This window comes from Festucalex cinctus, chromosome 11 (genome assembly GCF_051991245.1).
Source record: "Festucalex cinctus isolate MCC-2025b chromosome 11, RoL_Fcin_1.0, whole genome shotgun sequence".
In the NCBI taxonomy this organism is placed as follows: domain Eukaryota; kingdom Metazoa; phylum Chordata; class Actinopteri; order Syngnathiformes; family Syngnathidae; genus Festucalex; species Festucalex cinctus.
The window spans coordinates 29,629,112-29,650,303 of record NC_135421.1 but is presented as its reverse complement, the minus strand read 5'-3'; the positions used below and the strand labels follow the sequence as shown (position 1 = coordinate 29,650,303).

At 41.1% G+C, this 21,192-nt stretch overlaps 2 protein-coding genes across 6 annotated transcripts in view; one reads left to right on the top strand and one right to left on the bottom strand.

The window, feature by feature from the left end:
* The first annotated feature begins 1,649 nt into the window (after positions 1-1,649).
* Positions 1,650-19,276, top strand: tmtops2b (teleost multiple tissue opsin 2b). 3 transcript variants are annotated; one of them, XR_013287240.1, is made up of 5 exons: positions 1,650-2,239; positions 6,515-6,840; positions 7,983-8,216; positions 14,360-14,634; positions 19,150-19,276. XR_013287240.1 is itself a non-coding variant. In XM_077536604.1 (4 exons), the coding sequence occupies exons 1-4, from the start codon at positions 1,888-1,890 to the stop codon at positions 14,570-14,572; spliced, it is 1,125 nt and encodes a 374-aa protein (XP_077392730.1). In that variant the 5' UTR covers positions 1,650-1,887; the 3' UTR covers positions 14,573-15,280. The 3 variants fall into 3 exon arrangements, 2 of the variants coding, with proteins under 2 accessions (XP_077392730.1, XP_077392731.1); XM_077536604.1 differs by lacking the exon at positions 19,150-19,276 and having other exon boundaries at positions 14,360-15,280; XM_077536605.1 differs by lacking the exon at positions 19,150-19,276 and having other exon boundaries at positions 14,162-14,467.
* The window catches only part of st6gal2a (ST6 beta-galactosamide alpha-2,6-sialyltranferase 2a), a 32,277-nt gene continuing 19,302 nt past the window's right edge, over positions 8,218-21,192 (bottom strand). For all 3 annotated transcript variants that reach the window (XM_077536600.1, XM_077536601.1, XM_077536602.1), the window contains 4 exons: positions 20,023-20,120; positions 19,288-19,389; positions 17,838-18,012; positions 8,218-11,754 (listed from right to left, as the gene is read on the bottom strand). In XM_077536600.1, the coding sequence (XP_077392726.1) occupies positions 11,507-11,754; positions 17,838-18,012; positions 19,288-19,389; positions 20,023-20,120 (623 nt within the window). In that variant the 3' untranslated portion in view covers positions 8,218-11,506. The remainder of the gene's footprint in view (positions 11,755-17,837; positions 18,013-19,287; positions 19,390-20,022; positions 20,121-21,192) is intronic.

Below are 21,192 nucleotides of genomic sequence, written 5' to 3'. Positions count from 1 at the left end.
TAATCTCTTCTATTGAGTTTTCTGCCTTCTCTCGAAAGATAGCCAGAAACAAAGTTAGTGTTTTGTCTGTGTTTCTCTTCAACTTTTTTATCTTTTTATCTAAAACTGAAACTACGTCATCTGAAATTGTTTCGAGGCCAGTAAATGCAGGAAAAGAAAAGTTTGGTCATTATCTAGATCAAGAGTATTCAACTCAAATTTAAAAATTTCTGGAAGATGATAATAATGTCTTGTAAGTAGTCTTTAGTTATATCTGCATGAAATCAACATGTTAAATCAAAAGACACATAAACGCCTCCCCTACAGCAAGGTGAGGGCTCACAGAGGGAGCTTTGCACGTTTCATTGAGAACAATTTTATAATTAAAATCAGTAACGTGTGTGCTTTTTTGTGAAGTCTCAGCAAGTACATTTGAATATACAGTATAGCGATTTTCACAGAGAAAACTCACAAAGTGCTTTATAGTTTGTGAGATGCTTTTCACAACACTCAATTAAAACTGCATTTGATATCAGTATCTGATGAATCGTGGAAAATTCATAGTCAGATTCATAGAATTCACATATTAAACATTTGGTGTACTGTAACGGTGAGACATAGCAAGTGGCTACACTGCAATATTTTGTTACGAAAACAAATCAACATTCAGTCATAACGTCAGTTTTGACGTTCATAAACAAAGATCATGTCATCTTTTGACATTTCTATTTTCAGCCTGTCCCAAGACGGGTTATATCATTGGCTGATAAAAATCCCTCCGAGATCATTTATGCAGTAAGCCATCTGTCGGGGAAGATGTTCTGTAAGGGAGCATATGACGGCTGTTTATAACGAAGATTGACATGAAAAAAAAAAAAAGAAGAAGAAGCTAACAGAGCTTATCTCTCATAATTTGTGATTCTGACACATTATGGAAAACACTGACACAGAGGATAAAAGATGCGATTAACTACAACAGCAACTTCCCGCTGCGGTGTGCCAACTGTTGTGCGTTGTAATAAAACTCGATTCACGTGAACAAATGAATAATGAGGGGCAGAAAATGACAAAGCACCTACAGGAGAAAAGAACAACTCAAATAATAATTGCAGTTTGCAGCAGATGTTTGCTAAACACAAAAGTTGAACAAATCGCATCAGCCTCGCCGAGTCGGGAAATATTGCTGCAATAAATCCATCACGGATGCTTTTCTTTGTTTACCGCGCCACAACAAAGAACAGCGGCTGCTGTGAAAACATATTTGAAACTGAATGATCAGAGATGGATGGGCAGAAAAATCCCAGTGGGCTTTGCTGGCTATTGAGACTCAGAGAAACAATATTTGAGGCTTCAGGGAAGACATGACGAGGAATTCGGGACCTGTGCTAATGCGATACATATTGTGCCAATAAAATAGATGTGGGGCCGGTTTTTGTTTTTTAGTAGTAAAACTCCAAATTTCTAAATAAATAAATGTAAAAACTATATGGTCCAAGATATGTAGTTTTGGTGTAACTTGGACATTGAGAGACAGAAATAGTCAAGACGATTCTCCGTCGATTGCCGACAGGATGAGTAATAGACTCTCACTGCAAATAGATTTTTTTTTGGAAGGATGAGGGAGGGGGAAACTACAGCAGGACAAGGATGTAAATGAGGGGAGAGTTGAAAGAAGGTCGCTCTCACTCCGCAGCTCGCGAGGCGCGGATGACGTCAAAGGCGCCTTTAAAAAAGATGCTCGGGCGCACTTTCACGCAAACCGGCGGGCGTGGATTCGACTGCAGCATCGAGGAAAAGGACTTTGTCAATAATTGAGGCCGAAATGGAGAAGTTGGATGGCAAGTAACAGTTGGGACCGCGAGGCGTCACTCTGAAAAGGAAAGGAAAGGAAAGCTCGCGCTCTCATGCATGGATGCCAGAATGTTCTCTGGCCCGGCGGCTCTCAACTCGAGCGGCTCCAACCTGAGCGCCGATCAGGCGGATCAGGCGCGCCTGTCGCCCGCCGGCTTCGCGGTGCTCTCGGTGGTGCTGGGCTTCATCATGACTTTCGGCTTCCTCAACAACCTGGTGGTGCTGCTGCTCTTCTGCAAGTTCAAGAAGCTGCGCACGCCCGTCAACATGCTGTTGCTCAACATGAGCGTGAGCGACATGCTGGTGTGCGTGTTCGGCACCACGCTCAGCTTCGCCTCCAGCATCCGCGGCCGCTGGCTGCTCGGCGCCAGCGGCTGCAGCTGGTACGGCTTCATCAACTCCTGCTTCGGTAAGCTTCACTCGGGGACGGGGAGTCGAGTCAGTCGATCGGGGCGATGGACTGCGCATGCTCACTTCATCGCACAAAACAATGAGGCGAATTGCCTCTGCTGTTTTTCCATCTCCATTCATTCATGTGACAAGGACAAGAACTTGGTATCGCGTGACTCCAACTCCATCACATCACCCGAACGTTCGCATTGATTGTAGCAGTCATTAGCCACACTTTGTTTTGTTGTGTGAAAATATTGACAAAGAACAACAATGTGAACAGAAAACGCCTACCAAATGACAAAGGGCCAAAATGAGCAGAATTATGGACAAAGGATGAAAACAATCGACAAGAAAACCAGACACAAAATGAAACAAAGGTACGCAAAGGTAAACAGGACGCAAAGAAACAAAAACACAAATTAGAGTGAAAGTGATTCTCCAAACCTAAACAGGTACATCAGAATTTCACTTCAATCTTGACACTAATTTCTTCTTCCTAGGAAAGTCCCACATCAATATAAACGTCAGAAAAGGGCCTCCAACGTTGGATCCAAATTTCAATGTGGACATTTGGCAAACATGTGCTGACAGGATTCAGTCCTGACCAGTTCTAGGCAGCCACAGCAATCATCAATCCTGTTTGCCAGGATCAACATTGCGGAAGACTCATTTTTGGCATAAATAGGACTTATTTTGAAATCAGCCTCCGGCTCGTTCCGTATAAATGCATAACAACAACAAAAAAAGTCTTCCTCTTTAAAAGTGCCACTTGAACATTAAAGTGTAAACTTGCCCCACTGACTTTTTCTTTGGTGATTGAGCAGACGCAAGCAACACGAAGACGTCGGATATGATTCATCAGTTCCAAGTTCATCTCAGTGGGAGTCTCGCCATGCACAGGAGGTGCAGGCCAGTCGGACGCTGAACCTTCTTGTTGTTCACGTCCGTTTCTCCTTTGAGGAAATCTCAACCTTAACAGGGGGTGGGGTTCGCTTTTAGATTTTGATGCTGCAATTGAAGTTCAATTTCGTGTGGAGCAGTCGGGATTAAATGTGAAGCAGCACGAGCTCTCTTCCGGGAAAATGACTCTCGAATGGTGATGCTCGGATTGCCCCCACACTCATTTGTCTCCCACCATCAGTGTTAGAATTCACAGACGGCGCAAACCATTCACAAGCATTTCATAGCAGTGAACATCAACACATTTGGATTCAGTTTCCTGCTCACGTCAGATGTCGAGACTTGTTGACAGGCGGAATCAATCAGAACTGCCCCGAAGGCCAACGAGAAAAATTGGCACTGTTAGTCAACACTGGGAGGCGCTTCGATAATGTCGGTGCTGACGAAAGCAGGATATCACACACATTAAAGTTATTACAGTACGATTATGTGCCACAGGGGTGCCCGAGTTGGGTCCTCAAGAGTCCCGATCCAGACAGTTTTCCGTCTTTCTTTCAGGATCAGGATCGTTTTCAGGCTTCTGCAAAGCTTGCCGATGAGCTGATCATTAGATTCAGCTGCGTTGAAGGAGGGAGACATGGAAAACAGCTTTGACTTGATATACTACAATGACATTTAACGAGAATATTATTGAAGTATGAATACAGTCATTAGAGTGGGATCGACTCATGGGGCCCGATTTCATGGGTGGAGGTTTAGATGACACTTTGTTTTTTTTCTGACAGCATTATGGCCCAATACTTGTGATATAAAGATGTTGTCCTCATAAGGCTTGGACGTATTTGTTTTTGTTTTTTTTATTCTATCAGTCTAACCGTTGCACTACATCAAATAGAAAACATATTGTAAGGAAAGAAACATCCGATTGGCCATTTTGCAAATGTTTGGATATGATTACACGATTTGAAGAATGAAGAGTTGTGGGCTCGGTGTGTTTTTCTTCCTGGGGTTCCTGCAGCTGCTCCCGATTATTTTCTCCTGCTGTTTTGCTCTGCTCGCGTGGAGACGCATCGCGTCGCTCGCAACCCCACCGAGTGATTTGGTTGAATCTAAACGAGCAGTGTGGGATTTCCAGCATCACAGTTGGCAGTTTTTGACTAAGCCCACAAAAATTCAACAGCACTTTTTTCTCTGGCACCAAAGAAAGTTTGCTTGAAATCACTCTCCGAGGAGACCTCTTTGCTTATTTATGATTTTATCTTGAGAGGATGCGAAAGCACATTGCGCAACGGAACAACAGCTGGACTCGCTCCGTCCCTCAGCGGGACGTCAGCTTGTTGCATGTAAAGCCCACAAATGACGAAGGAACTGTCAAAAAGTTGTCAAGTACGACTGATTTGTTTATTTTCATCAACTATCAAAGTGACGAAGCCGACATTCAAACCAGGAACTGCGGAACTGTGATGCAGAAATATGAAACACGTTGCTGCCAGCTTTCATTCACTAAAATTATGTAACATTGTTAAAGGTTCATTTGTTAAGTCAAGTACTAGATTTGATGTTATGTCTGAACATAATTGCTGAAAATGTGTAAGAATGACAGATATGTATGTAAAATATACATTTGGAAAGGTTGTTATTAATACATTTGAAAGAAAGAAAGAAAGAAAGAAAGAAAGAAAGAAAGAAAGAAAGAAAGAAAGAAAGAAAGAAAGAAAGAAAGAAAGAAAGAAAGAAAGAAATGTCACCGAATTTGAGAAATTGGCATCAAATAAGTTGATGATTTTTATGATTTCCTGATTTTTGTTAGTCACTGGCTGGATCAGTCAATTTGTCTTTTGGCCCGCATGCAGCCACAGGTAAACAGAGCACACCTGGCGCGCTCTGTTTGCTCGGTTTACAGAGTCTGCCTGTTTGAAATGCTCCCACGCTAACTGCGATGCCTCCTGAATACCAAATGGAACATTTTGAACCGTTTTGAACAACCAATCGGTGTCAGGTTTACACGTACTTAGTTATTACATCGTGAAATTGGAGAACACAGATTTAGTCTATTACAACATTTACATGCAATATCCACTCACAGAAATATTTTAAGCCTAACTTAAAATGTATGTCATTTTTTTTACATGACAAATTCCCATTTATTTTTTTATTTTTTTATTTTTAGATAATTTAAACACAAACCTACCAATAAAAAACCTTATATGATACATATTCATTAATCTAATAAATCCAAAATCCTCAGGTTTATGCATTTAGTATTAATAAAGTTTAATTACTTTAAATTAATAATAATTAGAGTATTTATTTAAAACATGTAAAGTATATCGTTTGAATTGCATCATAATCAAATAAATAAATAAATATGTAAAAAAAAACAAACACATATGTCCATTTATTTATTTATTTATTTTACTTTTTTTTCTGTTTTTGTGATGAAACTGAATGCAGACATCCCGAAAATGTAAAAAATAATAATAATAAAGTAATTATACTTTATTAATAGTCTTGAAATAGTTTTGTGAGTCTTGAAAACAATTGCACCACACTGGCGTTCAGCGCAAATTATGCATAATTGTACATAAAAAAAAGAAATACATAAAATAAAAAGACAACAAGGCCTTGGCACTGCAAAAGTCATCCAGTAAGAAGACTTACACAACTACTACGACTCAAAACTACAGCAATATTTGCTTTCGTAGTTGATTCTCACAGAGGACACAGAAAATATGCCACAACTGATCAGTTTTAAGTTGCAATAACAGCGTTCAACGCTAGATGGCAGACATCCCTTATCAGCACTTGCGAGCGGTTCATTTCCATTTGTGGCGTTATAGAGAAGCTGAAGGCAATGGAAAATCGTTCAAAAGAGTAAAGAAGAGAAGTCAACGGGATGTTTTGTCGGTCACCGTTTCATATTGACAACATGCAAAAATCTGCATTCTATCAACTACGGGGAGCAAAAACAATACTAATAATGATGAATGTTAAAGTCCATGTGTCTTAGTTCCTGCACTCCAAGTGCAATTATAAAAAGGGCTTTTTTTTGTGCTCAGCCATCGCCATTCGCATCCCGACAGCAATGTTGTTGTTGTTGTTTTTGTTTCTCACCAGACACATGACACGAATGTCAACAGCAGCAGCCTGGAGGGGCTGCAAGCGAGAATCGTTTTGAAATATTTTGAACAGATGAAGGCTTTGTTTGTTAGCTGGCAAGATTTCACAAAATTACAACGCTTCTAACAATGGTGGCAATTTCTGCAATTCGGGGCATTTTTTTTGTTTCTTTTTCCAATCACATTAATCATGATTGTTATGCTATATATTAGTATCGCTATCAGCGCACTGCTACATGGGAGCGCTTTTGTTTTGTCTGCACATTCTGCAGGTATCGTGTCGCTGATTTCTCTGGTGATCCTCTCATACGACCGCTACAGCACTTTGACGGTGTACAACAAGAGCGGTCCCGACTACCGCAAGCCGCTGCTGGCCGTGGGCGGCTCGTGGCTCTACTCTTTGTTGTGGACGGTGCCGCCGCTCTTGGGCTGGAGCGGCTACGACATCGAGGGAGCCGGAACCAGCTGCTCCGTCTCCTGGACGCTCCAGAGCGCCCAGTCGCACGCGTACATCATCTGCCTCTTCGTCTTCTGCCTGGCCTTGCCTGTCCTGGTCATGATCTACTGCTACGGCAGGCTGCTCTGGGCTGTCAAACAGGTAGAAACTCTGTGGGAGATGCCAGAAAGCAACGCCAGCGACCGCTTGACTCGCACCCGCGTTGGTGTTGCAAGGGGCCATTTTGATTGTCTGAGGGCGCATCAATTGGACGGATGAATGGATGACGGGTAGGACGAGAGATGTCAAAATTGATAGATTCTTCGGCGGCAGCTCATCAATTATCAAATCAATCGGCATCCATTTGAATCCTTTGGAGCCATTTTCTCATTTCAAATGGATCGCATGACATATCAACAGTAATTGTTCACTGATTTCTGAAGACCTCCATGAAAGAAGAATGATTATCTTCCGCGTTTAGCAGAGTAAAACATCAATACCCCTTTTTTAGTCACTATATTATGAATGCAAAGTCCTTTTTTTTTCCCCATGTTTTTGGGGTGACAAAATACTGCATCAGGTCTCAGGCCTTCTTCTTCTTTTTTTATCACTGGAATGACTTTCAAGTGTGCATAAGCCATTTTTAATTCAAGAAGAAAGTTTAGCCTTCACTTACAATTACTGAATTCATGTTTCGTTCATACCTGGCAGTTTGACCTAAAAGCAATGAGTTGCTCCATTTGTTTTGTTGTTGTTTTTTTACCATTTTTTTGCCTCTTGGATGGCTTGTAAGTTTTTCCTATATGACTGACTAAGTATAAAACATGACGAAGCCCCACAATTCAGCACATTCATCTCCACCGTTTTAAAATAAATGTGCTTTATATTGCAGATTTACCTGAAAAAATCAAATAATCATAACAACAATCCAAGTAAGTCTGATGACTTGAAACATCCCGCGCAAGATGGCCTGAAGAAGCTGCTCAAAAAAAAAGCATCAAATTCCATGTAATGATTTGCTGTATGCGAGAACATGCTTCAAAGATATTCTGAACTGGCGTTGCAATCCTTCTCAACTGTGAGCGTATTACGGGGGATTTATTCCCTCGAGCGCCCATCTGGCCGCCGAGGATCATTCTCAGATGAAAGCACCTCATCTCGGTGACTTTCCATGTTTGTCTTCGTGTGCCTGAAGTGCCCTCCAGGAAAAGACCCCGCTGCTCTTCTGGGGATGTTTGATTTGGTTTGTTACGTTGCTGTGTTTCCATCCAGATGTTGAAACGGTACAATTCCTGATTGCGCAGGTGGGAAAGATCCGCAAGACGGCGGCCCGAAGGCGAGAGTACCACATCCTGTTCATGGTCCTGACCACGGCGGCGTGCTACCTGCTGTGCTGGATGCCGTACGGCGTGGTGGCCATGATGGCCACCTTCGGTCCGCCTGACGTCATCAGCCCCGTGGCCAGCGTGGTGCCGTCGCTGCTGGCCAAGAGCAGCACCGTCATCAACCCGCTCATTTACATCCTCATGAACAAGCAGGTGAGTCCACAACTTTATTGACATTGTTAGAAAATCAACAATCGTACAAATGCAAAGATCCATTCAAGTGTGTTAATGAGGAAGAAAATGAAATGTGCAAAGGCCCGATAAGGCTGTTGGGAGCGAATGTGGTGTCGCTTCACTTCTTCTTCTGCACCACAAAAGATGTTGTCACAGGCAGTGAGGTGCACCGTCCCTCAAATTTCACCACAGGTCGTATCAAAAGTTGACCCCCCCCCCACCCAGAAATTGGCACAAGCGTATGAGGCGAAGATGAAATAATTGCGACGAGGCAGTTATTTGCAGCCAGACCAAAGCATGCAAATGGCCGCCACCACGCAGAAGAAACAAATAAATACATCTCACAATACAGCACAGACAGTTTGAAGACACGCCTGGCCCCGCCCACCTGCTTTGCATGCCACGTTCTTCACCAACGTACATTTTGTACACGATTCTCAATGTCAGAAATCAAATCCACAGCAGGAGCGTTCAAGTTTCATCTTGAGCAATTTCATTGCAAAAAGCTCCATTTGCCCTCAGCTATTAAAAAACACCTTCTGATTGAATACATTTGTTCCAAAATTGGTTGCTAAGGAGTCCAAACTTTACAGTCCACGATACAAATATTAGATGTATTATTTTGCTTCTGGAAGTGGCTGCATCTCTCCAATGTTGCCGATATTCCAGTTGTACGAAGGCCGTCCGTCGACACAGTTATAACCGACAATTAATCCACTGATCAGTTATGGATTCACCGATTTTTTGTGTGTCAATGTGACGCAATACTTTCATGTTTCAAGCTGGTCACTACAAGTTATTGATTGTATGCAATCTTGCTTTTATTTTGCAAGGCAAAGATTTGATTTGATTTGATTTGATCCATACATCCCAATCCCACATTAAAGTATCAACGATACTTTATTTTCTCATCTAGTGGCCGAGGGGCAATTATTTAGGGGAAATATCATATACGAGGGATGTGTGAGTACCGAAGAATGAAGAATACCAAAGCATGCTTTCCACTCTGTGGCCAAATTACGATCAGGAACTAAAAATGAGAAGAATAGAAAAAAATATCATTTTCAGCAAAAATTCTACATTCTGATATATATATATAAAGTCTTTCTTTAAAATGAGCTGTCACTGATTTGTTTTGGTGGAAATGTTATGTATACGTTTATATACCAATTGGAATCATATTTCACAAATAAATCAAATATGATACATTACAATAGATAGCAAAGAAAAATTGTGAGAAAGGAAACAAGCTGGATGGAATTTGCTCGCCACAACACAAAGACGGACGCACACAAAATTGTGCAGAAGTGGCTGCAAAGCTAAACGCCGGACGTGCTAACGCTAACAGCAGCTCAACCGCAAACTTGTCGTGGCAAGCAAGGAACATGTCCATTCATGTCATCTGGGAAACTGCAGAGGTGCTGCTGTTTTGGTTAGCAACAAGCAGTTGCTTCCAGTTACTAGGCCACTATTTGAGGAAATACAGTATTTCATACAGCTATCATTGAGAATCATCTTTTAATGACCAGAGCCAAGTTCTTACATTTAATATCAAATTCACTTCTGTTATCAAGCAACCAACACTTGCTTCAGGAGCATTTCTGAACAGTAGCACACATTTTTCTGTCTTAAAAAAAGAAGAAAAAAAATCTCTTATGGGCAAGAAAAATGCTGCCCATTGGAGCACTAACAGGAAGAAAAACATCATAAATCAAATCCCCTCGGACAGAGAGTGCAAATGTTTTGACCGGGTCACATTCCTCGAAGCCCGACCAATATTTGAGCCCAAATAAAGCAGCTTGCGATTTAGCTCCGTGACGACGGACTCGAACATCGCATCAAAATATCCGTTTTGGTTAACAGGCTCACCATGAAAGCAGGCAGCCGTCGATGATGGGAGAAAGCCGAATGCGAGTCCACGTTACTGTGCGTGACATGTGGACACGCTTCCACAATCGACTGCCGCTTACCCAACCGCCTCTTCATATATGCTCATCTTTCAAAACATCTCATTTCAACGGGATCGGCCCATTGAGACCAAGTGGATTTCGTTAGCCTCATCGCTTTGTCGCACTTTGAAAACATTCAAAGGGAAACTCCGAGTTTGGGTAGGAACGACAGCTTTTTTCTTTTTTTTGTACTTGACAGGAGCAACACATCACATCACACATAACGCTAATCCCTCCAACAATTTTCTGTTGTAGTACCAAGACTGACCTGTGAGAGGAGCGTGGTACCGCAGGGCATCCGCACTTACAGAAAATACAAAGAAGAAATTGAAGAATTACCTTTCAAAATCACCGAGTCGTTTTGTTGACAACACTTGAAAGAATTTGCCATCAGAAATATTGAACTGATGGGAAACAATTTCACTTCCCTCCTGAGATAATCAGCCAGGATCATATTTTGGACACATCCGAGATTCAAGCGAGCCATTACGAGGAAATTGAACAAATTCAATCTGATTGTCAGTTTGTTTGTATCCCGTTTGACCTACTTTACGTCACCAACCTACTTTCCTAACCGACCATAACCGACTTGACTATCGAGCTCCCTGTCCAACACTACTGTTAGCTTACAGAGGATTTTTTCTTCTTCTTGCAAGATCAACAAGCCGTCGTCAACAAGCAGTCCTTATTAATCGTCTGATCCAATCAAACAGGAAGTCTGACCCCAACTGCAGACAAAGTCAACAGTTCTTCGTCAATTTGAAACAAGAAATTCATCCATTCCGTCGCTTCCTCTCCAAAGGGACGTTCAGGATTTGAATGTTATGCGACAGGCAAATGGAGCATCGAGGGGGACTGAAGTGGTCGTTTCCATTTTCCCAAAGCCAAATAACAACATCAGATGAGTACAAAACCATACGAGAGTTGAAGTGGATAGCCACACCGACTATTAAAAAAAAACAAAAACAAAAATCACCTTTACACCAATGAAAACGTTGTTGAAAATTCTCTAGAAACTCTTGAAAATCTGTGCCTATGCTAAATTAGCTCCCCAGCTAACGTGGCTCAGCTAAAGCAGAAAGAGAGTTTTTTGTTTTTGTTTGTTTTTTTTCCCGCGGCAGCATGTCGCCCCAAAAGAACATCTTGATGAAAAGAAGCTCTGGCCAAAGCCTCTCTGCCGGGCTATGGCTTGTGTTTTTCCTCAATCTAATCCAAAACTTGTCTGGTCGTCTCCGGTGGCGTTATTGCGCCGCGCCCGCTCGGGGCCCACAAAAGCTCCGAGTTACGTAACGCGGGCTCAGTGAGTCCGCTCTGGCGTCCTCAGACGTCGCAGTCCAAGGTGCGGAAGCCGGGCAGCGTGACCCGCCCCTTCCGCCGCAGGTCGGCCTCCGTGCCGCCGTTGATGCGCTGGATCAGGCTCTTTTCGTACAGGAGGGGGTGGTAGGCGCCAAGAGTGCACGCCATGTCGAAGTAGCGCTCGTAGTAATGACACAGGTCGCTCTTCCTCATGGAGGGGATGTACTCGTACACGTGCACCTGCTCGCACAGCGCCATCATCAGGACGATCCCTGCGGGAAAACAATTCAGGGTTCAAATGCAGACAAAAACACATTTCGGCCCTCCGCTGTCGACTGTCCATCAAATGGCGCATATACATGACGTCATCCCGACGTTTCTCTTCCAAGATTGTCTTGCAGTTGCTCACAAACCGACAAAGCGGGTTTGGACTCCAAATCATCCCATAATCAGCTTTGGATTTAGACAGGCCGATCATATTTCATTCCATTTCCTATTTTTGGTTTATGTGATTTCATTTTCTGAGATCATGTTGGTGAAAAGTGCACTACAAATTGAATGTATTATTAGGACTTAATACAGCCATAAACACAAAATTCTTGATTATTTTTTCCTGTTGTAATACAAATACTTCTTTATATAATTGAACCAGTTTTTTATGTTCTTTTGGACTTTTTTAAGTCATTCATTTACTGTATTTGTTCATTCATTTACATACATTTCCAAATTCCATTTCACGTATTGATTCATGCATTCACTTGATTTATTCTGATTCTGATTTATTTCCCTTAACACGTTCAAGTCGTAATATTGATAAAGTCAGTGAATTTCTTCTTTGTAATTTTATGCTTTTTTTTCTCGATTCATTGAGTGAGTGCGATTGTTATACTCCTTCCTAATGCGCCATGAAAGTGGTTAAGAGGTTTTTGTACAATCCCTTCGGATTATCAATCATACACATTTTTATTTTGTGTGATTGTCGATACGGGGAAACCACGGTTCAATATTTGGCTCACGATATCGATAATATCACGATACATCATATCTATCGAATATATTGTCCAAATAAAAAGCAGCAATATATCACGATATGTGACTGAAAAAGCCAACAAATGCCCATAAAACGGAAAATGTCTAATTATGCATTTATTCAATGCCAAAACTGTACAAAGTTGTGCATCGTGCCTCACTGCCTCTTCGTCTTTAAACTGGAAACATTGTAAAGTGAGACAAATGAAAGTGCACAACTGGACACATCACATCGATATTGACCGTCAGTGTATCGAATATTTATTGCAGCAATATTAATTGTTTTTCTCCCAACCCTGTTGTCTAGCAGTACGTACGCTGACGAGTTCTTTTACTTCTTTTGTCTTGAGTAAATCCCATGAAATCGGCGCTAATGAACAAAACAAGCTGGACTGTTTTTTGGAGGTAATTGTGAACAGAGAAAAAAAAAAAAAAAAAGGGACTCAATTTGGTGACAACTTAGAAGTCCCGTTAATTTGAAAACACTGATTAGTGACGACCGAAATTGGAGCGAAAGGGTGTCGAATTAGCAGCTCCTCAAATCACAGCTGACACGGACAATTCTGGTGCAACTCAATTGGCCGCACGCTGTTTGATCCATTCCAAGTTCAATTTTCCCATTTTCTTGCCAGAGGAAAAATGTTGTTTGTTTTCGGTTCCCCCGCGTATTTATGGACTCCGCGTACGTGCGCTCGCTCACAGCTGAAATCTGATTAGGAACACGTCATGAGTTCCACTTGGCTGTGCAATGCAGATTTGTCACCGGTGGTCAGCAGTTAAAAGCTTTCAGGGCCTTTTCAGGTACAAATGTCGTTTGAGGGGGAAAAAAGAAAAACAAAAACAGTGTTCATGTTCAGCGAAGCCTTGTTGGAGCGAGCATAAATACATAAAACATGAAGCCCAGGCAGGCTCAGCATGTTAGCATCGATGCTGCGTTATCTGTCCAACCCAATTTCTGTTTATCATTTGGTCTGCCAGGATTGTTATTCTGCTCGCAAGTCCTCTCGCTCGTCATTCGCAATCTGATGCTCAATCCTTCCTCGTAAGCGGCGAAGAGTCACGTCATCGTGTTGAATGCGTTTCCCTCATCCAATAAATATGTCACAGAGGCAGTTCAGTTTCGATGGACGCCGTCACAGATTTGCGCTCTTCATGGGCAGGTTGATTGTGCAGGATAAAAACAAATACTTGGAAAAAATTGAAGATGCTCATCAACGAATCAGGATTGTGTCTGTCAAAAGGCAAAATTGCAGCACGGTTCATTTTGGGCCTTGCGAAATATATTTAGCACTTTGTAATGGCTGATTGCATCTTTAAATATCATGTCTGAAGCCAGCCAGGTAAAATGGCACCACTGAATGGAACCATGATGGGCAAAATGAGAGGCAGCAGGGAGAACTTTTCTGCTCACGTGAATAAAACAAAAAGTATCGTAACACATCGTCTATTCCTACGGAAGCACATAACAATTTCTGTGTTTCTGACTCATTTTTGTTTTGTTTTGCTTTTTTTGGGGAGTATTTTTTTTCTGTTTTCTTTTTTGGAATATTTGTTTCTGTCATCTAAAAAATATTCAGAAAAATGGGAGGACAAATAAATAGATATATATTGGCCGATGGTATTCAGGTAACGCTCCACATGTCCTCTTAGATGTTTCCAAATCAGGCGTTGGAGCAAACCACTCAAGACTGTGTGAAGGCCGTCCATGACATGCAACAGGTCATTCGGAGGTCGTTTTCTCTGCTTCCAGCCAATGAAAGTGCTTTGAGCGATGATTTGTGCTCCATCGCCTCCAACGCCAGCTTGTGAGAACGCTGACATGAGCCCGCTTCCCGTCTGTCCTGCTAGTTCTACAGATGCTTCCTCATCCTGTTCCACTGCGACCACTGGTCGGGGCCGAGCGGCAACACCTCCGTGCCGTCCAAGACGAGCGGCATGCAGCTGAACCGGCGCATCGCCAGCAACACGGTGGCCTGCGCCGCTCACGTCTCCAGCGAGGTGCTCCAAAGTAGCGTCGCGCCGGCCGCCAACTTGACCACGCCCCCCGAGGTGGTGACCTGAAAGCGGGAAGCGGCAACGCTTCCGCCGGTTGACTGCCAGATGGACCGTGACGTAGTTTACATGTGAGCTTTGTGTTTATATAGAGAAGATTCACTTTGTGGCATTTTTTTTTCATCTCTGCTTAATATGCTTCATGCAGAAAAAACAAAACAAAAACATGCTTAACATTCACAATATGATTTGATGTACAGTTCATGGACTTGTTGTATGTCCAAAGAGACTCTTGAGCTCGTTTTGGGGCAGGTGGCGCTTCATTTCAAAATTGTACCCCAGGAAACTACAAAACCAAACCCGCATTTGATTGCGTCAGCTGGAACGACGCAAACTAACAAACAAGTCAGCCATGAAGAGACTGCGGGCCATGGCAACAAAACGGACACTATGGAAAACAGTGCTGAGGTGTCCAAAGGCTAACGTTAGCATGTGTGGTGTTGTTGTCGTTTTTTTGTCCTTGCATCCAAAAGTTACAGTGACAAATCTGATTGACCAGTGAGAGACCAAAAGTCAAACTGTACTTTATTGTATTTCATGATCATTTATTAGGAATGACATTGCCAGTTGATATCTGTTCCGATGTCACGTGCAAAACATTAGGCTTGCTAAAAGAAGCAAAATACACATCAAGTTTTTTTTCATTTTCTGCCAGTTGTCTTGCTACAAACTGAAAAGCTCTAAAAAAATAAAACCCGATTTTCAAAATGAAGATGACCATGATGACAAGATAACTTGTCATATGCATTCCAAGCCAGAAGAGGGAGACATAGTGAAATTAAACAAATGCCCATGAGCGGCGTCCAAATGGATGGATGATGCTTGTTGATCATGGAAATGAAAAAATAAACGGTGAACATGTTCAAATGATTCTGCATAATTGTTGATGGCCGTCACAGTGCTTCAACATTTACAGCATGTTATCCTTTAGCACTGAATGATATAGACAAAATCTTGATATTCATGCCAACAGAATGCATTCAGAATGCAAAAGAGCAGTTCAATTGATCAGAACTCAAGATTAAATGCAACGACACTAATGAAGAAACAAGATAGAAAACATCTTATGCTTCAACAATAAAGAACAAATATAGTGCAACTTCACGGAGAAGGTGTTGCAATATCTGATCGTCTCAAAAGATTATTTACACAACAGAAGGACAAAAAGTGTCCACGTGTGTTGTTCCTCGGCATGCGATGGCGTCAGATTCTGATGCCATGACAACCGTCAGCAAAAATATCTGTTTGACTTTATAGGTTGGCAAACTAAAAAAGGTTTCATGTCTATATATATTTCATAACGTCTCATTTGCTGGAGGGCAAAAAGAACAAAAAAGTCATGTGATTTCAAATATTTGCGTTTGGGGAGAAAGACTTCATTCAAATACAAAGATGGACTGGTCGCCATCGACCAGTCAGTTGCAAGGCACATTCCGTATTATCAAGCAGAACCGTCTAGAGTTGGTTTGCCACATATTGCCCAAATTGGCAGCCAGTTCAAACTGTGAAACCGCATAAATGTACAATTACTCAACTCAACTTTATTTAGAAAGTACTTGAAAGACATTTTTCATGGATGGAAATCAGCTTTATTTGATAAATATCATTCAAATTGTTGTATTCCTTATTGTGAGATTGAACGCAACGCAACAAGACGGCACAATACAAAATAATTTAAAAATGAGAAAAATCGGGAGGGATTTTCCTCCTATTTTAATACCTTATATTGGAATCCAGGTCACTGGTGCGTATTATTACTGTATATTATAAAGAAAGAATTACACAACTGTGGTGATGCTAAAAAAATGTGCTTTCAGGGTTTTCGAGATGCATTTATGATTGATTCCCAGAAGAATCGATAAAAGCAGCAAACACCTCATCGAGTGCCTCCCATAACAGCAAAAAGTTTATTTTGGATTGCAATGTAAACACAAACAACTGCACAATGATCGAAATAGACGTAAAGACGACTTCCTGTTGTCACATTGGAACAGAAACAAAAACTTTTCTTTTTCTTTTTTTTTTGCTGCAGCGTCGCACAATAAAACGGCATTTGGTAGCTAATAATAAATAAAATGCCATCAAGTCCTGAAACGTAGCTACAAAATAAATAGACCATATTTGTCATTAAATAAATAATTGTTTAAGGATATATTGTACAATGTAATTTATTAGTATGCAATTTCACATTGTAATTTATTTTTGGATTTTATCCGTTTAAATTATTTGATATATTTTTTCATTGACTGTATTACACAATGTCATTTATTTGTAAGCGATATACTATATAATTTCATATTTGAATTTATCATATTTTTTTTCATGACAGTATTGTGGTGACGATTAAATGTGGTGGATTTTTATGAAACTAACATCTCTCATTTTACCTGTTTCATTTTACGTATTAAGAGATTGTATTTTATTTTTTTCAATTCATTTCTCCCCAAGGACGGTTGAAAACAGCAGGGTGGATGTTAATGAATGTTTTTGTTGGAGGAAAGCTGTGTGAAAGTGCGGCTCATTCTTTCTGTTCTGTGTTTAAATGGGACGAAATCAAATAAATATGACGCTTAACTCCGAGAAAACAAAAGAGGCTCCGTGCGTCACAGTCGCCATCGAACACTTTGTGAATCCCAGTCGTGATTTTGAAGTGGCGACATCAAATGTTTTGCTCTCCTTCTCACTCGTTTTCTTAGCATTCATTCTTTCAAATCAAACGTGTTCTGAAAAAGTTGCAGTGAATTTGCAAGCTAGCAATAGCATTTAGCATGAGTCAACATTTTAGAACAACCACTCGTGTGAGGCTTCCAATTTTTAGCTAGCGTTAGCGGGTGACTTTTCAGATGGTCCTACATTGATTCCATCTGAAGACCAACTAAATCATTTTGCAAGTGACTCGGCGAGTTATCTTATTTTATTTTTGTAACGTATTTCCACACACTTGAGGCACCGCTGCGAGTTTGTGAGGACGAGCAAGCACCTTTTGATTTGAATGGGAAAGTAGAAAACAAAACAAAAAGTGCATGGCAGCATCGTGCTACTCATGTTTCGACACGTTCAAAGTGTGTGTTTGAACAGGACAGATCGAAATGGCGATCCAAATTCCAAAAAAAACAAAAGCAAATAGGTGCATATCACTCATTATTCTTTCAATCAATTGTTCCAAAGTGTCTCTCTTTTCCCACATGAAGGCACAAAAAGCGTCATGTTTTTGCCATTTGCTGAATATGTGACATTCCTCATCTAACGGACTCGGTGAGTGAGTGGCGCTCACCTGTGAAGCCGGATGAGGGCGGGTTGGGTTGGATGTTGGGCCGAGTGTTGCTCTGAATCACATCCCACAGGCGCCAAATGTATCTGGGATGGAGGATGTAGAAGGGCTGGTCGGGATGACGCTTGCGGTGTTCCACGTACGGGCTGAACAGGTCGTAGTCGGGGCTGGCGTACCACTGACAAAACAAAACAAAACAAAACAAAAAGCGGAGGGGACACTGCGTCAGGCCGCATGTTTTCATGAGCTTTTCCACAGAAGTCAATGTTGGGTGTAGTTACAGCTCATTTCGGTTCATTGACGAATCCTTCAATGAGCGCTTCCACATTTCCAAAAATACACACAAAACGCATATCCTGCGCTACAATTTCGACCGGGGAGGAGTCGCGGGTCACCTAAAGCAGACTTGCCCCGGCACCAAAATGAAATTGCACATGGCCGCCATTCTGGTTCATTGAACACTTATTTTGTTTGCTTGTTTGTGGAAGGCAGCCGGCAAATGTGCCTCTGAATCAGTGAAAAATGTTCTTTGCGGCGCCTCTGACAAAGATGAATAAGAGATATAAACTGTCGATGACTGATGAGTTCCTCGTCTATTATTTGCCAGTGAAAAATAGAACGAGTAAACCTCGGACAAATTGATTCTGTATTGCAGGAAGTGAAGATCCTTTTTAATTCCATAGCAGAGTATTATTTTTGTTATCTTACACGACAGCCTTTTCATTTCCCTTTTTGTACACAATTCTGGCTTTCCATTAAACGATATGCAGTGCACTCGATTCTGAATGGACGCAAAATTAATTTGTCAAAGCTGAACATTGGGCAGAGCCAGCAACGGCCTGCAAAAGGTTATTCTTTATTATATGTCAACGTATAGCTATTTCAAATCGCTACTGCCCCCTGTGGCCGAAAAATGCAAATGCATTTCTTCACTTCAGATGGCAAACAGTGGGCGGGAAATTCCAACTCAAATCCCGTCTGAAAATATTGACCAGAGGCTTGCAGGAGTTGCCATTATCAGCTAAAATGTTGATTCAACTACGGTGATTCAAAAATGTTTCGGTCATGCATGGTCAAATATAAATTGTATCGTAAAGATATTTTTGGGCAAATTGTTACAAAGTGCAGCTTTAACGTTGATACATTGACCTGTAAACAATAAATACAATGATATAATTCACTGAATTATGTAATTGTATTTTATGATGAAACTATTGGCTGACTGTGATATTTTTAAGCGCAGAACAAAGTCATACATGTGTTGATTATTGCGTTCTGACAATAAATCTCTACTTTTTGTTTTGTTTTTTGGCAGGCATGTGGAATGCGACAAGAAGCTGAAAAAGCTTGAAAAGACGTCCGACTGCCTGCATTGAGATCACAACACCAAAAGCAAATGAGTCTGTCGTGCAACATGGATTCGCATTGCTGAAGATTTCTTGAGCCAACCAACCTTGAGCATGTTGAGCGTGTACGGCGCAGGGTCCCAGGCCACCAAGGTTACATTCTTGTAAAGAGAACTGCTTTGGAAGCCATGCGCTGGACTCGCCATAACCTGGCGAGGAATCCGACACGCTTCGTTTTAACGATGCCATCAAATGCACATGAAAATGCAGGAACAGTCGCGAGTCCCGCTCGATGCTAAAGCTCACTGGAGCACATGAAGACAAAAGTTGAGTTCGAAAGAGGACCATCATGAAACACGCAAATCCAGGTGGATCGTTTCACAATATTTGTGGACCAGTTGTAATATCATATCTGGAAGATACAAAAGGAGCCAATCAATGCGCTCGATGAGCCTCAGCAATGGCAGAGCAGAGCAGGTGAGGAGGCGGGTCAAAGTCGTGCCAGTGGGTCGGATTGCTGCGTTTTTACAAGTATGAGTACAGTCGATCGTGATATATAAGAAGCGGCACTAATGTTGGCTTGGATATCGGTCACTCATAATAATGATATATATCATCTCTCAGAGAAGAAACTCGTTCTTTTAATTCAAAATAAAGTTATGAGAATGAAGACAATATAAAGAATACAAGTTGTATCTGTAATATTAATAGAAGTGAGTGGTAACATTCTGCTTCTCAAACTGGCTCCAGCACACCCGAATGACGATGAGCGCTACAGAAAGTGGAGACATAAATGACATCATCATCATCATCATCATCATCATCATCATTCGTGTTCTCACCATTGAGTTGATGACGCGGATGGTGGTCTTGTTGCCCACGTCTTTCTCGTAGCCGGCGGTGGGCGCCGCGTTGAACCTCAACACGGCATCGTGAGCATCTGAAATGACAAACAAACGGCAATCAATCAATCAATCAATCAATCAATCAATCAATCAATCAATCAATCAATCAATCACCTGACGTGACAAACTGAAACGGCCAGCAACGATGATGACTCGCGGAAGATTCATTCAGAATTCGTTTGATTTGTGTCTGGTACATGACAAGGTGTTGAAAAAATAGCATTCATTTCATACCATATCTGCAAGCCAATATTGATCATTACAGTTCAAAATCTTTTTGAATAGCATTCAATTCAGTTTTCAGAAGTGCTTCTGAAAGTCCCTTCACATTCATCAGAGAGAAGTTTTCTGTTTCAAAATGACCCCCGGTATCAAATTTGGCTGCTCGAGATCTTCATTTGCATAAGAAAATCTTTCAAGCATGAAATGCTGCAAGAAATCATACTCAAATTTGAACATGATTGAGTAGAAGCACAGGAAGACATTTTCATCGTCAAGTGTTACAATCATGTCACACGATTGCCCTCTAATGGTCAGTCATGGTAACTGAAGACTTCCACATTTCCTTAGTTGGAAATTGGTGCAAATACATGTAGTGCCCACAAGATGGCAATATAGTGGCGGAGGATGTTAAATAGTAAATGGACTACTTTTTATATCCTATTTTTATATGTGGTGCCCAGCTTACTTTTCTCAAGTTTATTTTCATTTACAGGGCTAACATGAACATATGTTTAATCAAAATGATATTTACACTTTGTGAATGAAAGCTAAACTGTCTGTAGTGTAAAGAAAGTTTAGTTGAAAATCTTATTTAATGGTCTTAAAAAAATAAAACAAAAAGAAAAAAAAATGTATGCACCAATATAAATATCATTTTCTTATGATGGGGAAATATAAAAAACAAACAAAAAAAACAACCATTTGATTAAGTCCTAAACGTTCTTCGTAAGCCTTCCCGTAAATACATATATTAATTACAAATAAATACAACATCAAAACACAAGAATAGAATAAATACAAACAAATAAAAATATCATTAAATATTTTTTAAATACATTAGTAAATGTAGCAATATTGTACACTGTATTGTAATAATAATAATAA